This window comes from Ambystoma mexicanum, chromosome 7p (genome assembly GCF_040938575.1).
Source record: "Ambystoma mexicanum isolate Mex_15411 chromosome 7p, UKY_AmexF1_1, whole genome shotgun sequence".
In the NCBI taxonomy this organism is placed as follows: Eukaryota; Metazoa; Chordata; class Amphibia; order Caudata; family Ambystomatidae; genus Ambystoma; species Ambystoma mexicanum.
Window position 1 is genome coordinate 502,902,634 of NC_090939.1, and position 23,498 is coordinate 502,926,131.

At 44.4% G+C, this 23,498-nt stretch overlaps 1 protein-coding gene across 1 annotated transcript in view; it reads right to left on the reverse strand.

Moving 5' to 3' along the window:
- Positions 1-23,498, reverse strand: part of ATP6AP2 (ATPase H+ transporting accessory protein 2) — a 252,460-nt gene that overhangs the window by 164,694 nt on the left and 64,268 nt on the right. Inside the window, exon 3 of the mRNA XM_069636540.1 lies at positions 17,593-17,721. Within this exon, the coding sequence (XP_069492641.1) occupies positions 17,593-17,721 (129 nt within the window). The remainder of the gene's footprint in view (positions 1-17,592; positions 17,722-23,498) is intronic.

Sequence of the window (23,498 nt, forward strand, 5' to 3'; positions counted from 1 at the left end):
CGCAGAGCAATTCATCATTTGTTGTAGCGAGCATGAAGATTTGAATGAGTCACGAGTGTGTCTGGTGAAATTTGTTTGTGACATGCCATGCAGCAGGCCGATAGTGGGCAGAAACGTTTATGTGGCACTGAGGTGTACGACAGACAAGAGTTCAGAAGAGGTGGGATTGCTGTTCTAAATTTGACCCCACTCTACGCTTGCCTGCTGGAGGGTCAGTGGGTCTCATAATGTCACATCGCAAGTGGCATTTCAAGTGGACTGGCTGTCTGGCTGCCATGCCGAATCTTTGTTCCCTTTACTTTGCTGAAAGCCACTAGTCTGCAAGAGGAAGCATTCGCATTCGAAATGCGGACTTGCCGCAACTTTGGACTCAAGTAATTATCTCCCTTTGCCTTGTTTATACATGCTACTCTAGCACTTGTATATAAGGTTTTACTTACTTACTCGAGGAGGTACTTATGTCAGGTTCTTTTCTGTTTGTTTGAATTTCATTGTTCACTCCCACTGCCGTGCTCCACCCACCACCCCTACCAGCCTGATCTTGCCTGTAGCCACACCCCAACAGGAACAGGAAAAGCATTGAAAACCACTGTGACCGCGCATCGCAAGTGGCATTTCAAGTGGACTGGCTGTTTGGCTGTTAGGGTGGTGGGTAAGTGGGCACTTCACTTTATTCTGATAGTCTACTGAACATAGTGTAGCAAATCTACATCCGCTGACACAGGTTTGAGCAATGGCATCTGGCCTCCTTAGCGGCCGCTTAACCGACATACCGGGAGCCAAAATCATCAATGTGGATGCTCTAGTATGCAGTGGGAACGCTGCATACTCACTATCAGCATCAATTGGTGAGCTTTGCCAGCCGATCGAGGCAAATACTACACCCAATGTGCCAATAATTACTCAATCCTGAGCAGAATCATGCTGAGCTACCCACTGAAGTTAAAGCTGCAAGATTTACCGGCCCTTGTAATATGGCTGGAATCAGCTGTACTGCCGCAGAGCAAAATCTTGCATTTAACCTAGTAGAAGGAAATAGTGTTACATGTGACAGGAATCTTGCCTCTAGCAGCTTAAATGATGCTATGGACAGTTCCTTTTTGGATGACAATCGTAACATAGGCAACCCAGGTAATGTCCTAGCCCCATTCTATGAACTGAACAAAACGTATCCAGGCATCTATTGGCGCTTTAACTCCACTAATAGATAAGAAACTATTATATGACCAAACCAATAGTCCTACTTCTCCAACACAATTGCGACTATCTGCTAACCTATCTAAAGACTCCTTGCCTGACGCTACTCAGCAACCATTCCCTAAATATGATAGAAATGCAGAGGAGCTCAATGATTTACTGCATACCTCTTCTCCACCCAGCCCATATTCTTTTCCGGTGATTATAAGGATACTCTACCTTCTAGACAAAGGCCATGACTTCACACATATGGAATTGCGTGAAATGAAGAACACCTCCAATGAGATACTTGTGAAACTTAACCGTCTCGAAGGCTTTATGTTAGCCAAAGAGACTTTTGTCCCGGTGCTCTGCCCTTGTGCCGTTAGTGCTCACAAATCACCTGACATTTTAGAAAAGCTGCAACAGAAGACAAACAAACTCAGTGCCACTTTCCAAATGTTGATGCGCAGCCCTACGAAGTTAATGAGCAATCACGACCACTGCACAAAGATTTGGCTGTGACTCTTGGAACCATAGGCACCGATATAGATTCCATCAAGCAGGATATTAGAGAGATAAAACTCACATTACATATAAAACCAACCTCTCCGCAGCCCGATTGCATACCTGACCTTCCTGACAGCCCATCTGATTTGCTAAAAATTATTGAAGAACAGACTGCAGAAGAGGAGAATAACGCCATAAGCGACAAATCCCTTTTTATCTCAAGGCGTATTAGAAAAATCCATTTGGAGGCCAAAAAACAAGCTGAGAAACGCAGAAAAAGATAATGAAATGATAAAAACACAAGATAAGTCAAGTGACGAAGGAAAAAAGATCGACCCAGGAATGAAGCACAAACTACGTCTCCATCAAGATGATGACATCATAGATGTAGATCAGCTTTCAGAAGAAAGTCGTGCACTTCTACTGAATCCACTATCCCCAAAAATCATTAAAAAAAAAAAGAAGAAAAATAGCATTAAAGATTCAACAAGCACTTCTGATGGGGGCAAGCAATCCACCCTTCTGAGAACATCGAATATGGCTCCTAAAAATAAATCTAAGGTAATGATACCTGTAACTGGGACCCAGGATGGGGAACCTTGGCACCTAATCAAGAACCCATAAAAATCCAAAATGAATTGGGGAAATATTTCCCGTCAAAGGGTCTAAAATCTACCTCTAAGGCAGGGAAAAAAACAAGTACCCAAGAAATTGTAGATTTCTCCGTTGATGTTAAAACCATCGGGACATCCAACTGCTCCATCATATGCTGATGTATGCTGCTCCAATCTACCCACCACAAAATCAACTCATCCCCTCACTATGAATGACTATGTGATTATTTGTGGTCCAGGAAAGCACACAGAACTTAGTCTGTCTACAAAAATAGACACAGATCCTATTACTTCAGCACATAAGAATGAGCAGGTGGTGAAGAGGGACGATCGAACCAATGCTACTAACTTAAGTCATGAGTTAGCCCCCATAATGACACTACCCAAATGACCTGGTCCTTTGAGTAATTATCAAACTCAAGTAAAGGCATTGGACACAATATCGATTACTGGTATGATCCAGATTCTAAAATTCTGCAGTCGAAAGTGGTGTCCTCTCTTCAAAAGTACTAGCAAGGGAATTCAATTTATCCGAGATGAAAAATCCGGAGTCAATTATATTGAACGAACACCAGCTAGGGGACCGAGTTGGCGACTATAACTCTAATCACACTACCGCCTGTAATAACCAAAATTTACCTCTAGCCATCTTAGTAAATCTCGAAGTAGCAACCCCTAATATAAGCTTGGTAGCCGATAACTCATTGTCTGGCGAACAAAGACCAAAACAGGATTCATCTCCCAGGGAAGATCTTAATATTATAGGATTAGAGGGGGAGCCTGAAGTCCTGAGGGGTAAACGTATCAATAGAACTTTCCTTCTAGAGATACTAGCGAAGATACCACCATTGCGTATGCTGACTACCAACGATTTTGAACAAATTGCTTTACCATTAGAGAATAATTACAGAATGTTGGGATACGTAGGTAACGCAATGGTGTTGAAATTGATTTGGAGTTATAGAACTGAATTGAAGAACATGGGTTATAGCCTGTACACCTTTAATTGCGAATCTGATGCTAAAGAGTTCCTTCAGAAACCTACTCCCAAACCAACAGTGATTCCTTCTGCATCATCCGCAATGTCCATAGAACAAACCTGTATATCCCAGATCATTGCCATGACGGCTGGCAATCACAATTTAGCATGGATAGAGCCACCAATTCGTTCAATTTCCTCCTTTAAAAACATCTCATCTTCAGCCTAGCAAAAAGGCAACTAAGTCTAATCTTAATATCATGGAACTCATGTGGCTATCATGTACTTCAAAGCTGGCTCTCCACCTTTTCCAATGATCAACCGGATATTATTTTTTTTACAGGAGACAATGTGTACTTATGACTTGACTCTGGAAGAAAGACTATCATACGATTTGTAGCCATGCTAACAGGGGAACCTTGGTTCGTCCAATGGGAGGGATTGCAATTGCAATAAGCAACAGGCTTAGATGCAAATCGTCTCAGATTTACCTCTCCTCTCAAGTTGTGGCAATTGAAATAGATATGGGTAATGACGCCCAAGATCGCCTATATCTGTTATCCCTATATTGGAATCCATTGAAAGTATCTTTAGAAGAAATGTTTGATGATTTAGATCTATGTTTAGAACATATACATAATCTGGCATACAATACCCAAGATTATTATTGCAGGAGATTTTAACTCCTTATGCTGTGTGACCAAGGCGGAGAAGAACTGCAATGGTGAACTGGGGAAGCTGGGATCTAGGAACAGGGGTGAAAAATGGTCTGCCTACCTTGAAACATGGGAGATATCGTACGTGAATAGTTGGGCAGATGGTCCTGAGCACACATGGAGTCGTGGTAATTTCACTTCTAAAATAGACTATTTTGCAATTTCGAATGAGCGGACATACTTAGTTTCACCGGTGTTGATTCATCAACCTGAGTGATCACGCTCCCATTCAACTAAATTTAACATACGCACATGCCTGCCATAGAATTAATCACTTGTTGCCACTATATGAAATCAATCGACCCCAACTATATGCGAGATGGAATCTGGCGTTATGTAAGCGTATTTCAGAGAAAGTTAGTACTGACTTTATTAGGACATCATTGTGTTGGGACCTGGATGTTTCACTGTTTGTCAAAGAAGCAACAGTTAAAATCATTACTGATGTTATACAAACTGTTCATGGCAAACCAACTCCAACAGGTTCATATCACCCAAACAAGTTTGACCATGCAATACAGCTCTTAAAATGGAAAAAAAACAGATCTGCGCATCGCCAAGAAACTTACATCTACATATGCTCAATCTTGTAACGCTCACCTGGTATCCACTGGGACGTCACTCAGCCTGTTCTGACCTCTTACGACCTCGAACCCTTCCCTGGAGTGTACTCGACTGGAGACTGGGCCTTGTTTTCTTTGAAAGTGTGCTCTCCGTCCTGCTTTCAGCGCATGGGCGCGTTGATTGATGCGGGCTAGTTGCTGCCTAGTTACTTCACTGGCAAGAGTCTGACAGGTAAGTATAATGAGTCTTTTGAACAGTTCTCCAACTTCGTTCCCTTCCTTCCTTAGATGATGGCCGGCATCCAGGGATGGCGATGTGCTGCTGAGATGAGTAGCACTGAAGGCGAGTGAGAGCGCAATGCGACCCTTTCGTATTTGTATTGAACTGAGTTCTTTTTCTGTGTCTTTTAGGTGCCGCGACGTTTTCAACGTGGATGCCGGTTATGAAGAAGAAAAGCGGTGAGTAAACGCGGTATGCGGCGCCTCTAGATGTTTCCACGCTAACCTAGAGTGTCTTTTCCCTCTTGAAGATGGATGAGAAGTTCCGGAGACAGAGTTCCCCCAGAGCGGCTGGGATTCAGGTAAGCGTTTGAAGCTCGTACATTCTTTAAAAATAAGCGAAGATTTGCTGAATGCTTACTAATGCCTTTTTTCTGTTCTTTTCCCTTTTCCTTAGGAAGCGGCATGCCGGGATGGGAATGACACCACCGAAGATGCCCGCAGAACAGAAGAAGCGATGAATGATGGCCAGAAGCGCCGCAAGGTAAGGCTGTTCCTAACGGTGTTCTTGCAGGAGCTGAGTGCAGAAGAAAGATGCAGGCCTACTGGAGAATGATCCGAACCCCAAGTGTCACGCTGCAGGTGCAGAAAACACAAAGCATGTTTCTCAGCCTGGGCGTGGCTTAAATAGTCTCTGGGTATCCCAGGTGTCTCTGGGCTGAACCACACCCAAAAGACTAGACTCCACATGCAGTTCTGGGAACCGAAATATTAGGGGGCATCCATCTTGTCCCCATCAATGCACTACAAGTCCAATCCCCAATGTTATCCTATGAGAGTGAGTGAGTCTGGTGCCACAAACGCAAAGTCTGACTCCAAGAGGGTCTTTGGAGGGATGGAGAGGCCCTTGAGGGCCATGTAGGTGAACGTGGCCTGGCTCCAGCCTGACATCTTGGAGGGCTGGGGACATGAGGGGCAGGAATCATGACAGATAGTCCTTGTCGTCTCTGAAGAATTTGACATTTCCTGCATTTTACTTCGTCTTGATATTCAGACAGGATTTCATAAATTTTATCATAGTTTTTCTTTTTTGTTGCCGTTGATTGCTGGGGACATGAGGGGCAGGAAACAGGACAGCACTACCCCCCCCCCCCCCAAGGCCCCTCTCAAAGTGGCTCTTCTGTCTGGTCCTGGTTTGTTTGGATGGTTTTGATGAAATCGTCTAAGCAAGCGAGGTGCATGGATACACTCACAAGGCTCCCATGTCCTGTCTTGTGGACCATACCCCTTCCAGTCTACTAAGTAGTATAATTTGGATCTGACTTTCTTTGAATCCAGGATGTCCTTGACTTCGAATTCTGGCTCCCCGCCGACTACTACTGGCTGCGGTGGCGTTGCTACCCAGGCCCCAGGTTGAACAGGTTTAAGGAGACACGTGGAACACAGGATGAATCTGCAGGTTTGACAGCAGAGCTAGTCTGACCGCCACAGGATTTATCACGGAGGTGACGGCGAATGGACCCAGGTATCTTGGACGGAAAGTTCAGGTTCCTTAAATGGACACGTGTTTAGACGCCAGCCAGACTTTGTCTCCCACTTGGTAGTTGGGGGCCTTTGCTCGGTGTTGATCAGCAAACTTCGTTTGGCGATTCCTAGCTTGAAGTAGGTGTTCAGCTGCCCTTTTAAAGGTTTGAAAAATGGTCACGTGCAAGGTTTTGACTGCTGGCATTTCCAGGGTTGTAGGAACGTCCAACTCAGAAGTACGTGCGTGCCTCCCATACATGGTATACAAGGGTGTCTGCCCAGTGCTGGTGTGTAGGGAATTATTATAAGCATATTCAGCTATCCATAATAGGTCGAACCAGCTTCCTTCAGCTTGGTGTAACATGCAACGCAGATACTGCTTGAGCGTCCGATTTGTCCTCTCAGTTGGACCATCCGTTTGGGGATGGTGACTGGTGGATAGCCGGATGTCGATCTGGGCCATAGAGCAGCATTTTCTCTAGAAGTTAGATATGAATTGAGTACCTCGGTCTGAGACTAAAACTGAAGTAAACCCATGGAGCCGTACGATGCCTTCAAGAAATACCTTTGCCAGAGTGGAAGCATTTGGGAGTCCCTTAAGAGGAATGAAATGTGCCATTTTTGAAAATTAGGTCCACGACCACAAGAATAGTGTTAAACCCTTGACTGGGTGGTAAGTCAGTAATAAAATCTAGGGACAACGTGTGCCAGGGTTCTGGTGGGATTTCCAATGGTTCTAATAGCCCAGCCAGTTTCTGGTTGGAGGACTTTTTTTAAGCACACTCCACAATATAGGATGAATTGGATAATGTCTTTACGCCACGTGGGCCACCAATAATTTCGTTTTACCTTGGCTAGGGTTTTAGCGATTCCGGGGTGGCCCTCGATCAAGGAATAATGATAACCGGACAGGACTTGTTCTCGTAGTTCTTGGTTTGGTAAGAATAAACGATTGCTGAAGAAGGGCAACTGATCTTTTATCATGTAATGCTCTCCTTGTGCACTCCACGCTTGTAATTTCTCCAGTCTCATCAGGTTTTGGATTTCTTCATGTAATTCTTTCTGAGTTATGGTTGCTGTGATTCCTAGGAGCTTGTCACTTGGGATGATTGCTATTGGGTCAGGGGTCCGATACCCTTGCTCTTCCACCCCCATACGGGAAAGGGCATCGGCCTTCCCGTTTTTCACCCCTGGTCAAAATGTAATCACATAGTCATATTCAGCAAAAAAAAAAAAAAAAAGAGCCCAACGTAGTTGTCGTGAGGATTGGGCCTTTGCCGTTTTTAGGTACTGGAGGTTCTGGTGGTCAGTTATTATGGTTATAGTGTCTGGCGCCCAAGAGGTAGTGCCGCCATGCCTTAAAGGCTGACTTCATGGCCAGGAGTTTTTTGTCTGTGATAGCGTAATTGAGTTCAGAGGGTGTGAATTTATGCGACCAGAAGGCAACAGGTTGTAACTGGCCCGTTTCGGGGTCCTTTTGTGAGAGGACGGCTCCCATAGCCATGCTTGAGGCGTCCGTTTCCACCCAGATCAGGGCGAGGGTGGTGTAAGATTGGGGCAGATGTGAATCTTGCTTTAAGTTCCTGGAAAGCTTCCTCAGCTTCTGTTGTCCACTGGAACTTGTGTTGCTTTTCCTTAGCAATGACGTGATGGGATGCACGATATGCAAAAATCCTGGGATGAACCGGCGGTAGACGTTTGCAAAACCCAGCATACTTTGAACCCCCCTTGAATGAATTTGGGGATGGCCAGTTCAGGATAGCATCTACCTTGTGTACATCCATTCGGATTCCATTCCATGAGAATAAAGCCCAGGAATTCCACCTCGGAGACGTGGAATGAGCACTTTGAGCTTGTCGTAGAGCTGGTGTTGATGGAGTTTCTCCAATATGGATTGGACGTGTTTAACGTGGTCCTGCTTTGATGCAGAATATACTAGAATATCGTTGATGTACACTAGAGCACAGACATCAATCAATTCCCGTAGGACATCGTTCATGAAGTATTGGAATGCTGCAGGCGTGTTGCAAAGGCCAAAGGGCATTACTTGATATTCGTACAAGCCGTGTTTGGTGCGAAAAGCGGTTTTCCATTCGTCCCCCTGTTTTACGCGAACAAGGTGATATGCCCCCCTCAGGTCTAGTTTTGTGTAGATTTGGGCATCTTTGACTTGATCAAGCAATTCAGGGATCCATGGCAGTGGGTAGCGGTTTTTTACGGTAATCTGGTTCAGTGCGTGATAGTCGATGCACGTTCTCAAGTCCCCCTCCTTTTTCGGTACGAAGAATAGAGGACTGGCTACTGGAGACTTCGAGGGGCGGATGAACCCGTTGGCCAGGTATTGGTCAAGACAGGCCTTGAGGTGCTGGTTTTCTGGTTCTGTGAGTGCGTAAATTCCCCCACAAGGTATTTGTGCGCCGGGTATCAGGTTGATTTGGCAATCGTATGGTCTATGCGGTGGCAGGGTATTAGCCTGTTCTTTCTGAAAGACATCTTGAAAGTCCTGGTATTCACTTGGTAGGGTGCCGATTGCCACAGTCACAAGCGTGGAGGTTCTGGTGTCTATTGGTTGTGTCTCTTGGCGATAACATGTGTGGGCGCAAGTCTCGGGAAAGGGCAATTCTTTTGCTCGCCAAGCGATTCGAGGATTGTGAGCTACCAACCATGGCATTCCCAAAATCAACCGAACTGTGGTGCCTTAATGAGGTCGAAAACGATAGATTCATGGGGCCTCATTACACGGTAGGCAGTAAGGGTTTACCGGTACCGGTATTTTACCGGTACCGGTAAATCCTTACCGCCTTACTACGAGGTCCCTTTGCGGGTTGGGGAATTTAACGCCTGCTTTTTGCAGGCGTTAAAAACCAACCCGCAAAGGGACCAGTGGAGCTAATTACGGTACCGTAATTTGCGGTACCGTAATTAGCGCCTTCCCCATTCCCATAGAGCCCTATGGGGCAAAAATGGGAATGGGAAATGGTGGAAGGGGGAAATACCGCCCCGCCTTCCGTGTAACGAGGCCCTTGGTGTCCATCCTGGCACAGAAGGGTTAAAGCTGCAGTGCATTGGGATACTGGACCAGAAGCTATTCCGTGCCGTCGACAGTGGTAACAGTGTCAGTGGTTGATTTAGGGCGTAACGGAAGCCCCATCTTTGCTGCAAGATCCTGGTCGATGTAATTCCCAACGGCTCTACTGTTAATGTACGCTCTTACTGTGTGCATCCAAATTGGTTGTTGGTGATTGATCAAGACCACAGAAAAATGGGAGGTCTGTAGTTCACTTTCTTCCCTCGACAAGTGGACCCCTACACTTGCCGGGCTGGGGATTTTTCCAATTCCTTGATGGTATCGTCCTTGTCCGTGGCCCCTACCGTCCTGCTCGGTGGCTTCACAGGGCACTCTTTAAGGAAATGATCTGACCTTCCACAGTATAGACATAACTGCTGCTGTCTCCTATTATCCCTTTCCGCTTTAGTCAAGGGGGATCTGACCCCCCCCCCCCGATTTGCATTGGTTCTCCTGAACCTTCCGTTGTGCAGGCAATATTGTCCTTTGAACGCACATACATAGGGCGAGGGTCCGGTCTGGTTCGATCTGCTCTTCGGTCCTATAACCTATGATCCAGTTGAACAACAAGGTCAATGAATTCTGAGCAGTCTTTCGGGGGGTTCACTACTTGTGCGAGAACATCCTTGAGCTCCCCCCGCAACCGCTGATGAAATAACGTGGTTCTCTTTTCCACTGGCCATTCTGCTTCAACTACGCGTCTATTGACCGTGGCTATGTATGTTAATTCCCTTGGCGTAGGGACAGAAGTTCGTTGTCTAATGCCTGCCCATGAGTACGACGGGCAAACAGCTTTTCCATCTCCTGCTGAAAGCCCCTGAAGTCATGCAGCAAAGGATCGCCTTGGGCCACAAAGGGTACAGACCAGTCCGCGGCGCTACCACTCAGGTAGGATAGCACAAAAGCGACCCGTGATTGGTCATTCGGAAAGGCCCCAGTCTACAAAGGAAGTGCAGGCGGCACTGGCTCATGAATGTTGCAAACCTCTTGGGATCCCCCGTAAATCGTTTGGGCGGGGCAAAGGGAACTGCCCCAGGAAGGGTTATCTGAACGGGATTGGCTGATGGTGCTGGCATCGAGGGCACGCTTCCCGGCAATGGTGCATGCTCTGCTTGTGACTGGAGAAGTTGCCGGCTTAAATCAGTGCGTTCTTTGGCTACTATCAGCTCTCTCCTCAGGGTGTTGGTCTCCTGCCTGGCTGCATGTACTTTCGGAACGTAGCTGCCCCAACATGTGGGGTAACTGGTCGGTTTCTGACGTTTCCATGACGCCCAGGTGGATTTTGATGTGAGGCTTTGTGTTCTGTAACGCTTACCTGGTATCCATGGGGATGTCACTCAGCCTGTTCTGACCTCTTACGACCTCGAACCCTTCCCTGGAGTCTACTCGACTGGAGACTGGGCCTTGTTTTCTTGGAAAGTGTGCTCTCCGTCCTGCTTTCAGCGCAGGGGCGCGTTGATTGATGCGGGCTTGTTGCTGCCTAGTTACTTCACTGGCAAGAGTCCAACAGGTAAGTGTAATGAGGCTTTTGAACAGTTCTCTAACTGCGTTCCTTTCCTTCCTTAGATGGCCGGCGTCCAGGGATGGCGACGTGCTGCTGAGACGAGTAGTGCTGAAGGTGAGTGAGAGCGCGATGCGACCCTTTCGTATTTGTATTGAACTGAGTTCTTTTTCTGTGTCTTAGGTGCCGTGACGTTTTCAGCGTGGATGCTGTTTATGAAGAAGAAATGCGGTGAGTAAGCGCGGTATGCGGCGCCTCTAGATGTTTCCACGCTAACCTGGAGTGTCTTTTCCCCCTTGCAGATGGATGAGAAGTTCGAGACAGAGTTCCCCCAGAACGGCTGGGATTCAGGTAAGCGTTTGAAGCTCGTACAGTCTTTAAAAATAAGCGACGATTTGCTGAATGCTTACTAATGCCTTTTTTCTGTTCTTTTCCCTTAGGAAGCGGCGTGCCGGGATGGGAATGACACTGCCGAAGATGCCCGCAGAACAGAAGAAGCGATGAATGATGGGCAGAAGCGCCGCAAGGTAAGGCTGTTCCTAACAGTGTTCTTGTTCTTGCAGGAGCTGAGCGCAGAAGAAAGATGCAGGCCTACTGGAGACCGATCCGAACACGGTGAGTGTCACGCTGCAGGTGCAGAAAACACAAAGCATGTTTCTCAGCCTGGGCGTGGCTTAAATAGTCTCTGGGTATCCCAGGTGTCTCTGGGCTGAACCACACCCAAAAGACTAGACTGCACATGCAGTTCTGGGAACCAAAATATGGGGTGCATCCATCTTGTCCCCATCAATGCACTACAAGTCCAATCCCCAATGTTATCCTATGGGAGTGAGTGAGTCTGGTGCCACAAGCGCCAAGTCTGACTCCAAGTGTGTCTTTGGAGGGATGGAGAGGCCCTTGAGGGCCATGTAGGTGATCGTGGCCTGGCTCCAGCCTGACATCTTGGAGGGCTGGGGACATATGGGGCAGGAATCATTACAGTCTAAATATGTAAAAAATCGTATTTTGTTACAGTTCAAAAATGAAATGAGAATTCTGAGAAAAAAAAATCAATCGAATAATTTTAATTGTGAAATTGTGTGTAAATTATGCAGGCATGACTCCAGGTTTATCTGGTCGATTATGCGTAACACCCCTGCTCTAAAGTTGCCATGAATGTGAATATAATACCGGCCAACACATGGGTTGTATATTTAACAGAAAAATGTGCTATTCCATCGCGATTTAGATCTAAGACACCAGTGATAAATGGGACACTTTGAAATGGTCTGAAATTGACATCATGTGGGCAATTAAGAAATTATCTCAATCTAATGCCCCAGGCCCGGATGGCATACCTTTGTGTATGTACAAAGCTGATCCAATAGTATGGGCAGCGATACTCAAAATTAAATTTGACGCGATTCTTAAAACTAGCAACATGGGTCCCGGATGTAGCGAGGTATGCTTGGCGGCCCAGCTGGCACCGGCCTTCTCCTGGAAGCTTCACACCAACCGCCCCCGGTGGCTGCAGCTTGAAGAAGATTGGTGTAAAACCCCGATTGAATGGCTGCCCCACAGCAAGGAACCCAAGGGACCCCCAAATGAGGGCCCACTACCATCAACCAAAAATACTGTAGCCAGCTGGAGGAAGGCGGCCCGCCGATGGAGATGTAGGAGCACAATGGGCCCTCTCACCCCGGTCTGGGACAACCCTGACTTCTCCCCAGGAATCGCACCAAACCAATTCGCGGAGTGGAGAGCCGGGGGCCTGGAGACCTTAGCAAACTTCTACGAGAATGGCCGCCCACTAAACTTCGAGGAGTGCAAAGCAAAGTTCAAAATCCCGGAAACCGAAAGGTTCAGATACCCACAACTAAGGCACTGGATGTTGAACGAGCAAGTCAGGAAGCACGGCAGCAGAGAACTTCGGCACTAGAGCTTACCCTGTCAGAAAGCCTCCCGAAAGGGAAAATCTCCACCCTGTACAAAATCCTGGACAGGACTGACCCCTCGATAAAAGAGCCCTACATGCTTAAATGGGAAGACATCGGAAGACCGATCGAACCCGAAGAATGGCAGCACATCTGGTCCCGCGCACAAAAGAGCTCGAAGTGCATGACCAACAAAGAAAGCGCGTTTAAAGTTTGCTATAGATGGTACCGCACCCCCGAAATTCTAAACAAATGCAACGCAGCCATCCCTGCCCAGTGCTGGAGGGGATGCCCGGACCGAGGAACCTTGTTCCATATCCTTTGGACTTGTCCGAAAGCCACCCAGTTCTGGAAAAAGGTCCCGGATCAGATTAAGGGAATTACCGGACTTTCCATACCCTGGGACCCAGGAATCGTGTTGCTGGGGGAAACCGGAGAAGGCCAATTCCCCCTGACAGGCGCCCTGGCGGATCTCTGCTCCCACCTCCTCACGGCTGTAAAAATTTCTATCGCCAGACTCTGGAAAAACCTGGAAGGCCCGTCTACTCAAATGTGGCTGTCCAAATGCTGGGACATCGTGGCAGCCGAGAAAGTCACGGCTGTTAGACTCGGCAACAAGCCTAAATTTGAACGTACCTGGGCCCCCTTCCTAGACTTCGTGCAGCAGTTCCCCGGCCTGGCGAGGCAGCCCCCGACACTGCGCTGGTTGGAATCCCAGGACTGAAAAGTGGGGAATCGAATCGCGGGCTGAGACGTGGAAGAGTCCCCTGAACACCCCCAAGCCACTATAGACTGTATAGACTGGAGAAACGAGCCCAGCAGAGCCGCCACAGAAGGAACCCAACCCACTCCCAGCTACATAGGAACTTTCGAAATCTTGACCCTTCCCCATTGTGGCATAAAGCAGTCCCTCCCCCCCCCCCGGTTACCCCTGGACAGCCCCCGTCTCCCCCCCTCCCCAGTTATTTTGGATTTTAACGCTGACAAACTCATGATCGACGATATCTCAGTCATGTTTCTTGTTTTTTTTTTCTTCTTTTGTTGTCCTTCTCTTAAAATATAACAAATGTAACCTCAAGCAATGTTTGCACTATGCACCGTTTGTTATGCCAAACCAATAAAACCAATGTTGGAAAAAAAAAAAAAAAACTGGCAACATACCAGAGCAATGGGGTACGTCAATAATCGTACCAATATATAAGAAAGGTAATGCTCTCGAACCCCAAAACTACAGACCTATATCACTTATTGACACCTGTGCTAAGATCTTTGCAAGCCTACTTCTGTATGATCTGGAAAAGTACATCGCTACCAATGACATCCTGGCGAAAACCCAGATTGGTTTCAGGAAGTCAATGGGTACTCCATTGAATGCTACTTTGATGTCCCACATCATTGCTAGTACGAAAAAGAAAGGAGTTTACCCTATTTACATAGCAAACATCGATCGGTCTTGTGCTTTCGATTGTGTGATAAGGAATATACTATGGTCTAAACTAATTCAATTGGGAATTCCATCAGAATTAATATACTGGCTATTAATGTTGCACTCTAACACTGCTTATAAGGTAAAGCTGTCGAGAGAAGGCGCAATTACGGATGCAATTAGAACTCTGATCGGTCTAAAACAAGGTTGTAATCTTGCAGCCATGCTTTTCAATCTCTATATCTGCGATTTAGACCGGATTTGGAAGGAACTGGGGATGTATCCTGTAAGGTTAGGTTCAATAAGACTACATTGGCTGGCATTTGCTGATGACCTGCTCATAACGGACACCACTCCCACTGGCCTTCAAGCTAAACTGCTTTTTAAAAATATGCCCTTGATTTAAATCTTATACCAAATGTCAGCAAAACAAATATTCTGATCCTGCATGCTGGCAGGAAAATAAAATCATTCAGGTGGCAAATGGGTAATCTTGCAGTACAAATACAGTCTGAAATCTGCTATCTTGGCTATCAACTAAGCAGTAACTCCTCCATTAACATCTGGAAAGAAAGACTGAATAATAAAGCACGTCCATTAAAGAGCCAAATGAAGATCATTTTTAAAAGATAGTCAATTCTCCCTTAGCCCTATGCGTGACTTTAACTATGAAGGTTCAAGCTGCTCTTATTTATATTCTTGATGTGTGTCCTTTTGATTTATGTGATCACTTAGATACTATGCAAGGACAAATAATTAAAGATGTTTTAAATATTGCCATGTCCATTCCAAATTGTATGATCAGGCACGAGCTAAGCTTGATCTCTCTGTCCTGTAGAGTGGTATGGCGACTATTATCGAATTACGGCAAAATATTAAATCCTCCTAAAAATTGCTTATATAAAGATATACAACATGCAATGGAAAATAATACAGTAGATACTATTAAGAGGTTTGAAAACCGAATGACTGCGATATTAGACAGAGTCAAAGTTACCTCTGATGACTTATGCTTCCGTCCTGCTTTTGTTAAAAAGAAATTATTTGAGGAGGATTGGATTCGAACAATTGACCAAACAACACGTTACTACCTTAATTTACGTGGAACCGTTTGCCATGTAACCCTTATGTTAATCTATTTCCTTGCCCTATTAGGGGATTGTACATACGTTTCAAACTAAATCAATTTCATACTAAAGAACGATGTCAGCATTGGGCAGGAAAAGCAATGTATATGCAATCAATGCAATGCAGATTTCCGCTGTGCAAAGAATCTTATGAAACTCTAAAACACTTAGTATTGGAGTGCTGTTACTTTAAAGGACTATGCACGTTTTATTTGGCTAAATTTGTTATCGAATTCGTCGATTGTACCGAATTTCTATGGTAAAGACTTATGAACGGCGGACATTACCCATTCATTTTAGCATTGGGAAATGTTTTCAAAATTGTAGAAAAGGAACTCACGGGCTTTGAAACCCAAGACAAAATTAACAAAGCTGTGCGATTTTAATCTACATCTTTCCTTTAAAGTATACATCAATTTAAAATGCATTTTAAATATTTTTGTATAAATATTGTCTTGTACACGGACAGTCATGTGAAATGACAAGAATGTACATTGTAATACTGCTTTAATGTGTTTTGTATGAACTGTACATATAAAATGTGATTGATATGTGAATAATATGTCTCATTTTTTGTAAAGGTTTAATTTTAACTAAATACAAATTAAAAATATATATATATATATATATATATATATATATATATATATATATATATATATATATATATATATATATATATATATATATATATATATACACAGTTTAGGAGAAGCACTGATCATCTGTACACCAGTGAGTTCCCAGGGTGGGGGTGGTCTGATGCAAGGCATGGAAAAGGTCCTCAACACCAAGTAATTGCCTTTCTCTGCTGGGTTCCTTGATCGCAGCAGTGCGGCTTGCAGGTTTCTTTTGTGGGGCTGGTGGCAGTGGGCCATATTGAAAGGAAAGGATGAGTATCCCCTAAATCGTGGACCATGGGGACGTTAAAGATCAAAACCCAAACAGAGTGGTCACACGAAAGAAAATTAATGATTTAAACTAAGTTCAATAGACTCACATGTGTTAAAGGAGGGGATAAGCTCAGGTCAGTATAGATTATCTAAACATATTTTATTAATATCATACACATAATTTCACTTAAAATGCCATATGCCACATGAAGTGGAGGCAGCATTTTGCTAGAAAGTGCATTTGGGGATACTTGTGGGTCTTGAATACAACTGGCAAGACCTTTGCACCTGGATGCATTTACCTCCTCTGACAACATGGCTGGTGCTCTGCAGGGGAACGTAGAGATTAAACTGCCTACTCAGCCCTACACTACGACTAAACCAACAGAGAACCCAACCATTAAATTTAACAAGGCATCACAATAGTATACCTCCCTCACCCGAGGCCAGGCATGGACCATACTCTTAGAAGGGGATATGAGCCAGTCATATTAGCAACCCAAACAGTTTAGTCCATGAATTCAAAATAAAAGAAAGTCCAATCAAAGTTCTATAAATAATAAATGGCCCTTTAATTACACAAGAAATGCATACAACTAATCAAAAGCACTAGGCAACCACCCCTGTAAAGATACACAGAATGCAGAATTTGAAGAGCAAACTTGAGTACTCAGGGTGAAGACAGGGGTGCAATTCAGGCAAAGTTCAGCAGCAATGTCAGAAACGTAAACAAGTTAGAAAGTGAATGCTTATCAGTCACTAGGGCCCTCAATGTTAGGCTGGGAGGACAGAACTTACAAACAATGCCTTTAGAAATTACCCTTAGGGTTCAATAGCACTCTTCATGACCTTTTGGTGCATTTACTGGGACAAGTCCGCATTGAGGCGTTTTTAATTTGTGGTTACTAGTAACTCACGGGCTGAGTTTGAGCGAAGCGGTCCAACAATACGTTGCAGTCTTTGCAACAGTGATCGGCTCAATTGGGGCGAAGCACAGGCCAAATGGGTTGAGTCAAAGTCTTGAATCAGTTAAGTCGACTCAAGACGGTCCAACAGCGAGTAATAATCCCTTCTTCTGCTACCGAGACTTTCGGTAGTCCACTTCATTGCACATGCACTTGGCTGGTTCCTCATATTTTCAGACACCATCTCTGCCAAGTTGGACCTCTTCTCATATCTTCCTTTTTGCAATTTCCCCATGCAGAGGGCCTCTCTCCTTCATAAATGTCAGGCCTCTTATGGGATCAATTCTCATTTACACTAGCTTTGAAAATTCACATATCGCAGTGGTACTCTGTTAACGGTAGGCCCCCATAACACTTACAGGAGTAATATTGCTACTCTTGAGCTATAAATACACTCACATTTTCAATAGGGTATGAAGATCCAAACTCGGAGAGTCCCAGCTTCTCTACTCCCTTCACGGTTACCAGAATAGTAGCTCGAGGGCGGTGAAACAGATTACCAACAGCAAGACCTGGCCAAGTTAAGTCCTGTAAAAGTAAAAATATTTAAAAGATCAATCACATGTGTAAACACATTTTAGCACTGGTTTTTATAACACATGTGCTCTAGAACCTGCATGTACATTTATGACTAAATGTCGGAGAATACATGTGGCTTTATAAAGTGGATTAGCCCTCCCAAGTGTCCAGAATGTGCAGGTCACCTTCTTGGCATTCGAATCCCAGTGCAATGAACGTGAAAGATGTGCATCCTGAATTTAATATGTTAATTGCACTTAAATAATTCAGGCATTTTTAACAAGTGCTAAGGGGTTAATTGAGGATTTCTGGTGAACCAATATACTATTCAAGGATACGTTTGGCACTCACGTTTCTTTGTTGTGAATGGGGTAGAACAGTGCCACACGATGGGGCACTCAATTCATAAAATCTGTCACACTTGAATGAAAATTATCTAAACGGCAAAATATAAGTAAATATACCTGTGGTAATAGTTATGCTAATTATTTTACTTTGTATCACTGGTACAAACTCTTTGTGCCGGAGCACTGTTAGACAACCCTGAACACAATTTAAATGATACAAGGCCATCTCAACAGTTACCGATTTAATAGATGTTTCAATTCAATAGATTTGTTCTCTACCGAACATCATTTGTTAAATGAAGAAATTGATCATGCCCAGTCTCTGAATTGAGCCCTTTTGGGGCTATGGGCCCAATGAAACGGGAGTGAGTGTGCACAAACACTTGCTATCGTTTGGTGAGGACATCTACATAACTATGAACAGATTGGGTGTACAGCCTACAAAAGGCTGCATTGGGCAAAACCCCGAAGTACGTTGACTGGACACTAAAGTAATGCTCTCAAAAGGGCAGAGAGAAAACGTCGAGGAACGCAGCTCTGAGAATATATCTTTACTAGCAAAAAGTACCCATACTCCACACTGATTCTGTAGACAGATTTTAAGCAAGAATTGATGTAGTAACCCTGTGGGAGACTACACAACCCTTGTCCTCTTGGTATTAGGTAACCCACCAATTGGTATAGGCTTGTACTACACAAGTTGGTAGTGTGACTGAGCAGTCGGGCTTATCTCAAGAGGGGTAAATTTGAGGTGTAGAGCTGTAGCAATGAAATCCACAAATACAAGTAGCCAAGTAGCACTTACACTCAAGGTTTTTGTTAATAATGATTTAACACTAGCATTCTTTAAAAAGGGCAATATATGTACCAATCAACACAAAGCTAGTAGATACTCTTTAGAGATGCTTCTTACACACTTGCTACACCCTGAGGCGACTTCACTAACTAGGAAAGTAATTGCATTTATATATCACAAGTACACTTTGTAGATTCTGAGGTTTCGCAGAAAGGAAAGGTAAGGGAAGGAAAAAGGTTAAAACAGGTTCTCCGCGCATGTGAGCACTTTAAATCTTCCAATGAAGTCTACATGAAAACCTTTTACAGCAAAATTAGTTTTAAAACCAATGAATCACATGTGAGGCCGAAACGTAAAAGTGTTCTCTTCTTGTTGAAACTCAATTTTGTTTCCTAAAACACTATCTTTGTTTGAGACCCTTACCTTAGCACCAGAATAATGTGAAATGTTTACTTCGGCAGACCTGTACAACCGCATTTATATCTTTGCATAATTAACCGAATTGATTAATTCACTCTGGTTTTCTTCAACCTTTTGGTTTTCATCTTAATGGTAAACCAGGACATTCACTAAAGAAGTTGAATTTTGTTGTCTTCATGCATTTGTTTTAAGCATGTCCATGCATTTGTTTCAAGCATAGGACTTCATGTATGTGCTTCATCTTAATGGCAAATCGGGATATTCACTAAAGAAGCTGAATTCTGTTGTCTCCATGTATTTGTTTAAAGTACATCCATGTATTTGTTTAAAGCATAGGATTTCATGTATTTGTTTAATGTACTTACATTTGTGTAATAATAACTTGTATTATATTTTTGAACAAGATGTTCTTGGTGTGACTATATTGCTGTATAGTTTTCATGGCTACCCTGGGTAGTTCCAAGTTAGGATATCCATTTGTTGGATACTGAGTTAATTAGAATTAGTAGCTTTCTTGAATTAATTTTTTACAGCTGATGTAACTCCTTGTGTATAAATATATATTTGAGACCCCCTCATTAGCTGTACCACATTTGGAGCCATCCCCTTTTATGCTCATCACATATGAGGGACAGCAAGTTTAGTTCAGTTTATTATTTGATAATGCCTTCCAAACCCAGGGGTAGCCGGGCGCAGCAGTTACAAGAATACTTTAGCTTAGTTACATACAATAATGCATAAAGAAGATACAGTAAAGGTGTTCTTAACAATTTAACAAGCAGGTATATGGGTATAGGAGGAGGGGTGTTCCTCTACAACGAGGAAGTTAGATCAGGGAACAGGAATGAAATAATAGTTATTCGCAGTGGTTGGTCAGTGGTGAATCCAGGCCGAGAGAATTAGTTGGTTAGTTGTCATTAGACCAGAGCCACTTTTTCACGTGGCGTCTAAAACTCGGGTATGGTAGGTTGGCTCTCAATGCAGAGGGGAGGGCGTTCCATGCACAGGCAGCTTTCACAGGGAAGCTGGCTCCGCCTGTTTTTTTTAGTTTAAATTCGGGAATTTCAAGTAGGAGGTAGTTAGATGCTCTCGTGTGGTATGTGAAGGATTTTCTATTTAGTCTAACCGAAATGTAAGGAGGAGCAGTGTTGTTCAGTCCTTTATGGGTGAGGGATAATGTTTTGAGGAGGACTCCGTCGCCAATTTTTAACCAGTGATGATCTTTCCTAATGTTGGAGATGTGTGCTCTACGGGGTATGTCCAGAGCTGCTCTAAGGGCATTATTTTGTAGTGTTTGCATTTTGTTTATAAGAGACTTGCCCGAATAAAGGGCGTTACAGTAGTCTAATATAGACATTACTAGGGCGTTAGCTAACTTAATGCAGTTGGTTTTGGAGCGGTAAGGTCTGCAAGCCCTGATTAATTTGCAAGTGTAGGCCGTAGAGGACCCAGGATCAGTATCTCCGTTTTGTCGTCATTCAGGCAGAGCCGTGGGACGCCATTCATGCCTGAATGAGGAGATACATTTTGTTTACTAGAGTTGTATCTTCGACAAAGTTGCCAGAAAGTGGTATGAGGATCTGCGTATCGTCCGCATAGATGGTGTATGTTATCCCCAGTCTGTCAAGTTTGTCGAAGAGTGGCTTAGTGAAGATATTGTACATTGTGGGGGAGGCACATGAACCTTGTGGTACACCACAGGTGATGTGTATTGGATCCGCGGAAGCTGAACGGGAGAACACTCATCGTCCGGTTGGCCAGGAAGGACTGTACCCAAGCCATCGCTTCACTTGAGAAGTAGGCGGCAGATGCTAGGTGGTTGCATAATACTGCATGGTCCACCAAGTCAAAGGCCGCCGATAAATCCAGGAGGAGGAGCATAGCTGTTCTACCTTTATCCTTCAACTCATCGATTTGAGCCTTAAGGTCAATTAGGGCCGTTTCAGTGCCGTGTAGTGGTCTGAAACCAGATTGGCGCGATCCTAGTAATTTGTTCCTCTCTAGATAGTTTTGTATCTGGAGGTAAACTACTCTGTCGATAATTTTAAGGAGAAATGGTACCGTGGTGATGGGCCTATAGTTAGTGGGGATGGCTGGGTCAAGGGTCTGATTCTTTGAAATTGGTGGGTACAGTGCTAGTTCTAAAGGATGCGTTAATTAACTTAGCTATGAATGGTGCTAGGTCTCTGGCTGCGTCCTTGATTTTGTGCAGGGCAGCTGTCGCCTTGACAATTGGAGGGTTTCAGGAAGGATATCACTTTTTCAGTTTCCACTATGGATATGTTGGTGAATCTGAATGGTTCACAATTGAATTGGGTGGCTGTACTAGGTGTATCAGGCAGTTGGGTGTTCTGAGTTGCAGTGGCGCTCAGTGAAGCTTTTTTCTTTGCGATTTTAGATTGAAGAGTTGTAATTTTGTTGGCTAGGGCATTTTGAATACTTGTGCACCATTGTTTGTCCTTTAGGAGCCTTGTCAATGGGAGCGATCTGACTTTCCATTTCCCGAAGGATGGAGAAGAGTTCTTTCGAGTTGGAATTCGCTTTGCTGATCGTTGAATGTGTCTTTTTTAGTTTGAATTATTTCCTTCTTATAGTGTTTGGCAAGGTTGTCGAGTAGTATTTTATTCTCAATTGACGGTGTGTGCCTCCAAATAGCTTGTAGTTTGCGTTTTTGGGTTCGTAATTCTTTGAGATGGGGGGTAAACCATGAGTTATGGTGGGCTTTTCGTTTACTTTTGCGTTCTTTGATAGGGGCGATGGCGTTCAAAGCTTTGGACATAGTATTGTTAAATGTCTCAACTAGCGTATTGGGGTCGGTGTTGGTGGTACTGGCTCTATTAGGCAGGAGAACGGAAGTAATTTTTCAGCCGTAATGTCTTTTTTGCTTCTGGTGGGCATAGGTGATGCTGTTTCCAAATTGGCTGGTTTAGGAGGCTCTAGGGTGGATGAGAAGCAGATAAGGTGGTGGTCAGTCAAGTTTGTGGTAGTATGCTACAGATAGCAGTGGTGCAATTTCTGTTGGCTATCCAGTCTAATGTATGACCTTTTGTGTGTGTGGGGGCTGAAACTTTTTGGGTAAGGCCACGATCGGTTAAGATAGATTGGATAGAGTTGGCCTGTTAATCCTCAGCATCATTGAAGCCCAGATTAAAGTTGCCTAGCAGAAGGAGCTGGGTAGAGTATTTGATGATGTTACTGAGGAGGCTGGATAGGTCTTCTTCGAAGCTACCTAATGGGCCTGGGTGTCTGTATACCAAGAGGACCGTTAGAGTGCTATTATTTGAGATAGGAGTTTTAGCCGAGAGAAGTTCACAGGATGCGATTTCATGGTGAGGGCAGAGTCTAGCAGATAATTTGGTTTTGGCGATTATGGCCAGGCCACCTCCCCTAGACTTGGGGCGATCAACTCTTAGTATGTTGTAATTGTCAGGTATGGCAATCATGAGTGCAGGGCCTGCGGCATCATGGAGCCATGTCTCAGTGATCACAAGAAGATCAAAGTCATCCGAGGCAAGTATGTCAGCGATTTCCGTTTTGTGCACTACGAGGGATCTCGCATTGATGAGGGCTCCTGACAAAGTGGGGGGGTGTAGTTTTTCCTTGTATGATTCTAGGAAAGGGAACGTTAGGATTCTTCTGGACCTGCGGGCGGTCTATATGAATTTTGGGTCGTCTATCTGCAGTTAGGGTGGGCAAGTTACAGTTGGGAGCCGTCAGGATTGGACTAGACCCAGGAGGAATAGTTCTTTTATTTTTAACATCATATAGATGTGGCAGTCTAGCTCTGAGTCGCATGTTTCTCTCTTGCAAGTTACATGGAGTGGTGTGGGTCTGGGCCATTGTTATAGTAATAGTTAGTATGGTCCAGAGGAGGGAGCAAAGTGCCAAAGTCAAATGTACTAGAAGAGTCTGCAGAGAGCCAGGACAGCCATAGCCAATCGGAACACAGTCTATGGAGCTGAGGCACGTCTTAGATCGTACAATTCTTGCACAAAGTTCGAGAGTTTGGGGAGGAAAAAAAAAAAAAATCACTGTAGGGTCACAAGCGATTACTTGTGAAATCAACTTTAGCAAAGCAGCTACTGCAAGTCTCAAATGAAAAGAGCAAGCTACAGACACAGAGGCAAGTACCCCAAGTCAGAACAGTACCTTTGGTTAGAAGATTGGTCCAGATGGCTTCCGTCTGGTTGCAGCAATGCAGATCCTGGGTTCCTGGGCCTCAG